Source organism: Nestor notabilis, unplaced genomic scaffold, assembly GCF_000696875.1.
Source record: "Nestor notabilis isolate BGI_N333 unplaced genomic scaffold, ASM69687v1 scaffold25617, whole genome shotgun sequence".
Classification (NCBI taxonomy): domain Eukaryota; kingdom Metazoa; phylum Chordata; class Aves; order Psittaciformes; family Psittacidae; genus Nestor; species Nestor notabilis.
Window position 1 is genome coordinate 1 of NW_009937291.1, and position 10,930 is coordinate 10,930.

The 10,930-nt window shown below is 43.8% G+C and overlaps 1 protein-coding gene across 1 annotated transcript in view; it reads left to right on the forward strand.

Moving 5' to 3' along the window:
- Window positions 1-149: 149 nt before the first annotated feature.
- LCMT1 (leucine carboxyl methyltransferase 1) overlaps window positions 150-10,930 on the forward strand; it is a 19,180-nt gene continuing 8,399 nt past the window's right edge. Inside the window, exons 1-5 of the mRNA XM_010018772.1 lie at window positions 150-193; window positions 1,054-1,145; window positions 1,761-1,882; window positions 3,333-3,409; window positions 4,066-4,127. Of these exons, the coding sequence (XP_010017074.1) occupies window positions 150-193; window positions 1,054-1,145; window positions 1,761-1,882; window positions 3,333-3,409; window positions 4,066-4,127 (397 nt within the window). The remainder of the gene's footprint in view (window positions 194-1,053; window positions 1,146-1,760; window positions 1,883-3,332; window positions 3,410-4,065; window positions 4,128-10,930) is intronic.

A 10,930-nucleotide genomic window follows, 5' to 3' on the forward strand; every position in this document is an offset into this window, starting at 1 on the left:
CCGAACACGGTCGCGTTCCCCTGTGAGAGCGCGGCCTGGCTCAGGTGTAGTCCCCGGGGCTGCCCCGGACAGCCCTGCCCCTGCTCCAGAGCTCTGCCTGGCTTCCAGCTTAGAGCCTGTTTGTGCAGCAGCGTGCGGTGGTGGCCGGAATGATGGTGTCTGATAGCGGCGTCAGGAACTTCCCTCGTGTTCGGTATCTCAGTATCTCAGTTAAAAAACCTTGATGTTTTTCAGACTTCTTTGCTTCTCCTCCTCCGCCGGCCGGGCTGGGAGGGGGTCAGTTCTATTGCCCTGCTGTGCATGAGTGTGAACTGCGCTTCTGTTGTTGCTGCCTTTTGTTCCATCCTTTTGTTACTGGGGTAGCAGCAAATTGCTGGGTGGTTGTGGTTGTTTTGGGGAGTTTACCTTCGAATCGGCTCTAAAGCCAGTGAGTTCTGTTAGAATGGAATAGCGCTGATGTCTGGGTTGGAGTGGTCTCTAGAAGCTCTGGAACTAGAGCAAACAGCTCATAGTATAATGATGTGTATGAGTAAAGTTCGCTTTGTGTGTGTTCTGAGGAGCTGTGGGCAGACAATTCCTCTGTTTGCTGGGCCCTCAAGAAGGAAATGTTTGAGATTAGGCTCTGTGCTTGCAAAAGGTCATCAGATAGTGCAGACGCCTTTGAGAAGATGTTTGTTTAATATAGCAGCAGCTAAAAAAATTAACTAAACTTTATGTAACTTCTTAATTGAAATAGTTCCATGTGTTATTCACAGGGTGCCCAGAGAAGCTGTGGCTGCCCCATCCCTGGCAGTGCTCAAGGCCGGGTTGGACACAGGGGTTTGGAGCAACCTGCTCTAGTGGAAGGTGTCCCTGCCCGGGGCCGGGGGTGGGGCTGGGGGAGTCCCACCACAAACTAGTCTGGGCTGATGTGATTGATCCAACAGATTGTTTTAACCTGTGTCTGAATGTAGTCACTCAGGTCAGAGAGTGTGTCTCAGCCTGTGTGTCTCTTAGAGCAAATCTCAGTGGCCTTATTTCATAATTCTTTCATTCTTTCCCTTTGCTGGACAGATTTGCTGTAAGTGTTGGCTACTGGAAGGACCCTTACATCCAGTATTTTGTGAGACAAGCCAAAGAAAGAAAAGCACCTGAAATCAATAGAGGCAAGTGGGCATGTGAATGAAGATGGCGCAAATGTGTTCTTAACTGGTCTTGAAGAGCACCTGGCAAAACCACTGTATGCTGGGTATTGTGGAGCCTAGGAAATACATAAAAGAATGAGAGAACTTTTTATCACAGTGAAAATTCCATACCGTGTCTGATATTTTAAATATTGTTATGAAGTAGATAATCTTAAGGTCCTTTTCAACCCCAACCATTCTATGAATCCAAACTCTTCTTTGCTTTCTGTATTAATGGCATGTCTTTCTGTGTCTCAGTGTGCAGTAGTCATTACAAAGCAATCAAAAGTGTTGATTTGACCCAGGACATTGGGGTGTGTCTCTGCAACTTGTGCTCATCAGCTAGAATTGTTCTGCTCAGCTTCAGGAGAAACTTGAGTAAAACTTTTATTTACCCAAGGAATCTTGGTTTATCAGGACATCAGATTTTATTAGTAATTAAATCAACCAAACAAACTCCTTAGGTATGTTAAAGAGTGCATTACTCTTCCTAAGAAACACCATTTTAAAAATGCTACCTGAAAATCTTACCAAGTGTTAATCATTAAGTGAAAACAATAATGAAAAACAGACCTTGTTTCCTGTTGTTGTTAACAGGTTATTATGCTCGTGTCCACGGAGTCAGTTACCTGATTAAAGCCTTTCTAAAGAAGACAGAATGCAACTGTCAGATTGTAAATCTTGGGGCTGGGATGGACACCCTGTTCTGGAGACTGAAGGTAATGATACCTGGGAGTAACGAGCTGGGCTGCACACCAGGATCTGTGTGGATGTCTGGAGAACTCTTCTGTGAGGACTTGCTGGTGCTGCGTCCTGTAGCAGGACAAGGATTAGTGCAGCCGGGCTGAGTCCTGCCTCGGTCTCAGCTTGCTTAGGCTTCGTTTAGGCACCTTTAAACCTCAGTGCAGTTTTTGCTGTTATTTACCAAAATGTGTGTGACAGGAAGCTGACCTCTAGTGGACTTAAAGGAGCAGAGCTTGATGCCACCTTTGCCTGTTCGCTTTAAGATTTCACTTTTTTAAATCCTATATTAAACCAGGAATAGCAACCGAAGTACAGGGTTGTGGAGGCTCTATTTAAATGTTACATTATGTATATAGATGTGAGTTAATATATGTAAACTTATAGGTTTGTCTATTTGTGTGTATGTAACTCTCAAAAATGCAGATTACTCAGATACTGTCTGATGGTATCGTTCTGACTGCACACACCTCGAAGTCACCTTCTCATTAGTATTCACATCTGTAAATTTGGTGTCTGGAAGAAAGCCCAAGGCAGCCAGATGGCTTTTGCTTGGTCACAATTCCTCATATTTCATTGAATGGAAGGGAAAAATAATGACCTTGTTTCTGAGAAGTGCAGCTTTTTTCTTATTTGCGTTCCTATGAAAACTGTCAATGCACAGTTTTATTAACTTTCTGTAGCAGTGATCTTAGAAGCTAAAGTGGGGCCTCTAATTTCAATTCCTTCTCCATGGGAAGAGGTGTGCTATCATTAACATACAGAAGATGGGACCCAGTTAACTGAGCGCTTCAGTGTTCTGGCTGATTCAATCTCCTGCTCAGAAATTCATGAGGTTGACAAGCTAGAACTTGCAGTGCAAATCCATCACAAAAGGATTGCTGCATAGGGAGAAACTCAGTACAGCTTATCCATCAGGGTGTCACATAGTGACAACATGAAATGAGGAGGTTTTCCCCTTCTTTGTAGTAGAGGAGTAGTGATGTGTGTGTAGTCTGGCTGTCTGGCTGAGGACAAGTTGTGAAATATGGTCACTTTCTGTGTAAACCTGTGCAAAATGTTCCTGATTCCCTTCTTAGAAGAATGTACTGAAGCTGGATGGTAAATGTCATAGTAGTTTCCTGTTGCTGTGCTCTTCCAGATCCTGTTAATACATTGTTGGAATATATGTTTCAGTGATCTGGTGTCTGGAACCGCTGCATTGCATAAAGAGCTAAATAATTTCCTTAATACTTAGCACATTCTAATGCCTCTCAACTGTTTTTGTTGTTTTGGTGGGGTTTTTAAGCTGTGGGACATGAAGCTATACTACTGTTACAAATGCCAGTGTAAACTAGACCAGAATGGTCCAGGACTTAAGGTTGTATCTTGTCATGTACATGTGAAACTTGAATGTCCCTAATTCTAGAGTCTCACTCCAATTCTCAGGATGAAAATCTTCTCCCTAGAAAATACTTTGAAGTGGATTTTCCAATGATAGTTGCAAGAAAAATACATCACATCAAGTAAGTATGGTGCCTGTGTTTAGCTGTGTGAAACTGAGTGTAATTCTGCAAAATGCCATGAGTTCCAAGCTCCAGTTACTTCAGCTCTCTGCTGAGAAACTCATTTATCTTAGGATGGAGGTTTCGTTATGCAGGCGAGTCACACGTGTGGCTCTGCAGCCACTGTTCCCCACTGCAGAAGCTGGTATGTGGAAGCTGTAGGGAGGCAAGCAGGCTTTACTTTTAATTATGTAAAATATACTGGGCAGGAGAAGCCTCACAATGATTAGAGTCCATTAATTCATCTTCTCTTACTGTTGAAGACAGTAGTAAGTTCCCAGACCTGATGTTCAGGTAGAGAGGTGGGATAGCTGGTGTGATAGGGGAGTATTCTGCTTGAACTAATACATGAGGGCTTATGGAGGATGCTTGGAGAGAGTGTCAGGAATTCTCTTGGTCGATTACCTCAGGACTTGAGTCATTGGGTTTAAAACTCAACTGCAACTTAGTAGTACTAAGTCTAACTTGCAGACGTTTGTATTTCCAGTAGAGGGCAGAGGTATCTCTTGTCTGTTTTTAAAACACACACACACATTTATATGTTAAAAAAATCAAATTGTATTCACACTGTTAAACCAGCTTAACTGCTCAGAGATGCTTCTTCCTTCTTCCCACAGATCAAAACCTCCCCTGTCAAAACCAATTATGGAATCCCATTCAGGGGACTCTCTTCTAATAGGTGAGTCATCTTAAAAAGAAGTCTGCAATGTTCTGCAGCACTTTTAAAACTTTTCTGATCATTTTGTTCTGCTATGTGGGCAGGCTTTTAATGTTTGAAATGCTGTTTGGACAGAGAATTGAGAGGGAAGAGAGGCTTTTTTCTTCTCTCACAGACTCCTGCCCATTTGTTCTGTGACATGTTAGAGATGTCTTCTCTTGAAGTGGTTTTAGTCTGCCAGAAAGTTGCTGGGTTTTTTCCTTTTCCTTCTCTGTAGCTTAAGTTAGGTTTTCTTTTCAGCCACAGAAAGAGGAAAGTGCTCCTGATAGTCATGTGTACTGGATTAAAATATCTACGGAATGTTTTCTTCTCTCTTCTTTCTGTCTCATTAAGAGCACAAGTCTTTAAATTTAGCAGAGTCTTCACAGAAGAAATAGAGCCTGCAGAGTCCATCCTCAGGAACCAGAACCATCTGTTTCATTTTAGTATTAAGAGGACATTAGATTCTGGTCGTGGCATGTGGTTGACCTGTCTTGGCTTTAGTGTTGTTGTGTTTGAGTCAGGACTGTAACTTGAAAACCTCTTCAGTTGTGGATAAATCCTGGATTCTGTTGAGTAATGTTTTTAGTGCAGCATCTGCTATTTGGGCACTGTAGTAGCTGCTTTGGACCCTTTAGGAGGAACCGTGACCATCTGTGTCTGCCCCACCAGCTAGTTTGTGTTAGCAGATGTGACCCTGAAGCAGAGCTGGCAGTGTTTTGTGTCCTGTTATGATCACACATGTAGGTGCTTTCAATAGGCATGATTCTAACTAAGGGTCTGGAGGCTTGAAAGGCTAAGCTTTAAAGCTAAGGCTTGAAAGGGCCCTCCAAAGAGTGAGCAAGAGTGCAAGGAGTGAGGAGGTGTCTCATGCTCCTGGGGGTAAGGTGTAGGTGCTTCACCCCATGGCTCTTTGTGCTTTAACTTGGATCAGAGTACTGCCACTCACTGCCTTGTTTGTGCATTTTAATGCAAATTATGCACATTTTATTGCTGCATATTAGAGGCTCTTAACCTACCAACCTTTTAGATGTCATTTGAGTGGCAGAATTCTCCATCATACGTTCAGGTCTCAAAAGATGAAAGCCCAGTGCCCCATCTCTGAAAAAGGGCTCCTAAGAACCTCTGCGTTTCAGCCAGGAGACCTTCTTATGACACCTCTCTTGTATCCAATGAGATCTGCTGTGCTAGCACTGTTAAAAAGGTATCACTACAAGGTTGATCAGAAGGGTTTGATAGTATTTGTGCTGCTGAACAGCTGTAGATATGTGTAGTACAGCAAAACAACTGCCAAGTTATCAAGTTGCAGCGATGTGTTGTAATCAGAAGCTATTAATAGCAAGTTGCAGCAGCCAACAGCAATTGACATATCACTGTTTGGATGTATTGGAGTGGCTTATTTCTCTAAAGCTGTTTCTCTTGTTGTTTCTCAGTGCTGGGTTTTAAATACTCTAGGGTAGCAATTTTAAAGTAACCAGGCTGATGTAGGCTTTACTACGCTGAAATCTTTGGGATGTAGCGTCTTGTCAGATAACTTGGAGCTGGTGGGAGTCTGTTGTGGAATCCCAGTTTGAACCGGCACTCGAAAACCACAGGTCAGTTCACATGAAATCCATATGGGAACTGTCTTTGAAGGACACATTAATGGAGCTGCTTCATGTGGAAGAGCCACCAGAAGAGGCTGTGGAATATGTAGACAAATCGAATAGATGAATAGAGATTTCTTGCAGATCTAAAGGAACTTGACCGTGGATTCACTCAGCTACTAACTGGTATATGACCTCTCATTTTAAAACTGTCTTAGTACCTGAGAACTGGAAGGTGGTGGCTGTGGCTCAAATGGGCTCCAGGAGAGATCCAGGGAACTCCAAGCCAGTAAGACTGATGTCTCTACTGAACAAATTAGTAGAAACTCTAACAGACAGAATTAGTAGAGCACAGGAGTAATATAATGTGTTGAGAATGAGCCCACATGGCTTTTGATAAGGCAAGTTATGCCTCAGAAACCTATTGGAGTTCTCTGTACGGGTCAACAGATATATTGGGAAAGGACTTCCAGTTAATCCAGTGCTTGAATTTAAAGAATGTGCTTTGACAGCATCACTTACCAAAGTGTGCCAAAGAAATTGCATGGTTTTTGTAGGGCGAAGGTATGGCTCTCATATGGATAAAGAGCTGGGGATGGAGGATAGGCATATGCTGTTAATTCTCATTATGGAGGGAGATGGAGATCTATGCTTAAGGATATGTTTTTGTTCAACACCAAGAAATAATTAGGAAAGTGGAGTGATCAGTGAGTGGCAGCTTGTTGGCAAGTCCAAACTCTTCAGAGTGGTAAAGAACTGTGGAAGAATCCTGTGAAATTAGTGAGTTGGTGATAAATTCCATGTGGATTAATATCAAGTGATGCACATGGGTGGAAAAAATAGTTAGTGCCTCACATGCAAATGAGACTGTCAATGCTGGATGAATGTTGCTGCCCCCATACGAGATCTGGGTATTAGAATAAATAGATAGGTAAAAACATTGGCTCAGTAATGGGCCAGAAATCCAGATCAAATGTAAGGATTCTTAGAAAAAAAAGATAGGAAACAGCATAGGTGCCAGGATTAGCAGCACGTGTTTGCCCTCTCTTTGTCTTTTCCCTAGGTAGCTGCTGTTGGCATCTGGGAGAGGCAGGATACCAAAGTGGGGGGACCTTTTATCTGACCGGATACAGCTCTTAAACTAATGCAGTGTCCTGGGAATGCCTCCTGTCATAGGGAGCATAGTGGGGCATAAGGAAGCAGCATTTCCAGGTAGGGAAATGTTACTTATTTCTGTTGGGTTTGGGCTGAGGTTGTCCTGGCCTGTCCCTCCTCCAAATCAGTTCACAAAATCATAGAATGGTTTGGGTTGGAAGGGACCTTAAAGCTCCTCCAGCTCCAACCCCCTGCCACGGGCAGGGACACCTTCCACTAGAGCAGGTTGCTCCAAGCCCCTGTGTCCAACCTGGCCTTGAACACTGCCAGGGATGGTTCCACACTGCTGTCTCATGTATACCAAGAATAATTTGCTTAGATGCTTTGGAATTTGAGTTTTAGTATCAATAGACATCACTCTTTGTTCTCTTCCTGCTTTCCTTCTCACACTAAGTGTTTTCATTTCTCGAAGCTAGTGCTAATAGACAACTTCATCAGCTTCAGGGCAGTATCTGCTTCCTCCTTGCCCTTTAGCCAAAGCAGTGACAGCATGGCTTGCAGTTCAAGGGTAGATATCTGTGGCCTCTGCCCTTGAATGCAGCAAGATGACACTTGTCATCGAACAGCTTTGTCATTTTCAAGGGAGCATGAAGTCTCCAGGGGAGAGCAGGGAATGTGTGCAGTGATTTGACATTGCTGTGGCCATATCAGGTTAAATAGTTTTCAAAGTTCACTGGCACTATCTGGTTTATGGTGCAGTCACTAGTTTTGGGAATGTAGCACTCCACCTTTGCTACCTTGCAGGTGCTAATTATGCTTTAATGAACTATTACCTTTCAGTGCCACTCATGTGCTTCCTGCCCTGTCTAGTCCAGTTGATTGGTTGAACTTCCTTTTCCCAGCATTTCCAAACTTGCTTGTGACTAGTGCAGACATCAGGAGTGTTGGTGACTTGTGTTGGGGATGATCCTGCATGTGCAATACAAGCTAAAATGCCTTTGTGTTTTGACACGTACCCTGTTCTGATGTTGTAGTTAAACAACCTGAGTAAGACTTTATCATGGCTGTGAGTGTGCAGAATAGGTTGTATGGGCTGGTTGGTTGTAAAGCTGCTAAAGATACCTTAGGATGAAAATCCTAATGAAATCAGTTTGAGTCAATAGCATCCTGCATGCTGTCTCTTGGAAAACCTCCAGGAAATTGTTTCACTGGATTCTTGTAGCAGAGGAAGCACTGTGCTTCGTGCTCCTGTGATGGATTCTGTAGTGCTGCTTCAGCAGATGTGTTAAGGTAGCAGGTGAGTGCCTGAGGGCACTGTAAAACAGCATTTACTGGCATGTTTTTGTGGAGAAAAACTTATTGCAGTAAGGTCAGAATGCAACTGTCAGTAACTCCTGCTCCCCTTCAGTTACCACAATGATGTCTAAACTTGAACTGCTTGTATTGTTATTTCTGTGCCAAAAGTCATGGAAAATACACATCCGAGTGCTATGAGCAGAGCAAAACCTTCTCTGCTGTGCTGTGCACAGGTAACAGGAGCGTGCACCTCGGCTGAGAGTCTCTGTTGGGTAGAATGGGTGGGCTGGGGTGGTGGGGCTTGTTTGCTTGGTGTGAGTGGAAAGGGAAACTTAAAACTCACCCAGCTCCAGCCCCTGCCACGGGCAGGGACACCTTCTGCTAGAGCAGGTTGCTCCAAGCCCCTGTGTCCAACCTGGCCTTGCACACTGCCAGGGATGGGGCAGCCACAGCTTCTCTGGGCAGCCTCTTCTCCCCTCCCTTGGATTTGTCAAATGAAATTGGAATCTGGTATTTCTCAAACCCTCATTTCAGACAAGTACAAGAGAAAAACTTTGCACATAACTGACTGTGCTGAGTGTGAGCAGCACAAAACCATAAGGTAGCTCCATGCTTTAGAAAAGAACATCATGACCAAACAACTTCGCTAAAAACCAACATGAGGTGTTGGTGCCTCGCTTGGAATTAGTGCTTGGAATGTGGGATATTCAATGGATTAAGCCCCCAAATGTTCCTGGTATCCCAGTATTAGGGCAGTTGGTCTGAGTCACAACAAGGTGGCCCTGTTTATTTGAAAACTGCCACGGATGTGTCCATTAGTGCAGTGGGGGGTGTCTCCATCCCAACCAGGAGGGAAGGCAAGTGGTACTCCTGGCAGCACAGATCTGCTGGAGCGTGCAGGGCTCTCTCTGTGCCCAGGTCCCTGTGGCAGTTGCTTTCAGAGGACTGAGATTGCAGGAAGAAAAACAAGTAGGGTTTTAACAGCAAAGGAATTGATTCAGTTAAAAGAAACTTCTTGTTCGTAAGAAGAAATCAGTGGAGACCACGTGCCTGTGTGACCAAGCCAAAACTTCCTTTTTCCCTTCCAGCTGCTCTGTAGAGGCAGGGTATTGTAAAACACTCTTCTACCAACACTGCTAAATCAGGGTGGCTCCATGTTTTCAATGTTTCATGCTTAGAGCATCAGACTGCAATAAAGTAGAAACTGGTGCCAGACCATGTACCAGTACATCATTTTCTGGGGTGTTTATGACTGTACTTGGACTTTTAGCCTCCAGGCTGGGAACAACAGCAACTCCAGCTCTCAGCAGCCTTGCAGTGAGTGTCTGTTATTGAGTGTGAAGTGATGGAGCTGTTTTAAGTCTGATTTTAAAATCCTCAAGTTATTTGTCTGGTTAAGTATGATCTCTTTGACTTTAGCTATAAAAGGACTTTTTAATGCCATATACAAGCCAAAGGTGGAAGCCAGCAGGAAATCTTATAGGGAAGTTTGGAAGAGGTTTAGCTTAAACTCTTTCCTCTTGCTTTTTGTCCTTGTGCCTCTCCTTGCTTTTTAAAATTGACCAGTGTAAATTCCCTATTTTCCCCTCAGATTTCCTTCAAGATAAAAGCATGGATCATAAATGTTGAAATCTATGAATTCTGGGAGTATTAAATGAGGTGCTTTCAGATATGTGTAAAGTGTACAATTTTTAGCGATTGTATCGGCTTGTGTGTACTGCGTGTGCTGCTCTGCCTCGGTACTATCTGTGCTTGTGTTTGCCAACAACCATCAATGGAGAGTCGAGGGAAGCTGGCAGCAAAATGTGTGGAGGAACAAGTACATTCTGTTTGAATGGACCAGAGGAGGGGAACCAGACAGCCGGATACTGGGAATGGGAGTGAAGTGACTGCATTTGGAGTGAAAGGCTTCTGAGGAGAGGAGGACAATCTGTTCCTCGTCAGCGTTCTTGGCCTTTCTGCTGCAGGGACTCCTGTGTTAAGGCATGAATATATTTGCCTGTAAGGTTTGAAGACTATTCCCACTGATCCAAATCACCCTTAAAGAAACCTGTTCCAGTCTGGTGTTGGGTTGGTTTTTCCCCAGTAGTTAACTTTGAATACCCAGCCTATGGCTACATGGCTGCTTATTTTCACTTGTCCACAGCCTTCATCTCCAGCTGTCCCTCTGCTGGGCTGCACAGCTTGGTGCTGAGGATCTCCAGGTTGCTTCCTTTGGCTGTCCCCTCTCCCACCATCTAAGGGCATAACAGAAGCTCTGTGGGGTTTGTTCATGTATCACAGGCTTATTAAAACCAATGTTAGGAATGGTAGTTGCTTTTGGAGCGTAGTTTTCTAACCTGCTCTTTCCTGTTCTTCAGTCATAAAAATGCTTGAATCAATGTGGTGTGAGCAAGAGACGTTTAGTTGCACCCCTGAAGTGTTTGTACTACTGCTTTTACTGGATAACTTTAAAACTGTTGTTTATTTCTGGTTATAATGAATCTGTTTGTGTGGCCAGGTCAGTGAAGCTGGACAAGAAGATTGCATTCATTTCATACTGATTGTGGTGCTGATGCTCACCGTGTGCTCTCTCTGGACACCAAACCAAGCACTATACAAATACTTTCCTGTGTGTGCTGAGGGGTTTTTGTGTGGCTTTTTTTTTTTTTTGATGCCATTATCATGGCCTTGATGTAATAACTGAAATAGAAGGGAGTGGGAAGTAGTAAAGCTATTACAGAACATGCACATGGAAAAAAGCCTTGACTCAAAATGTTGAATCATTTGCTGCACAACTTTTTTTTTCTCTTCCCCACCCCCCCACCC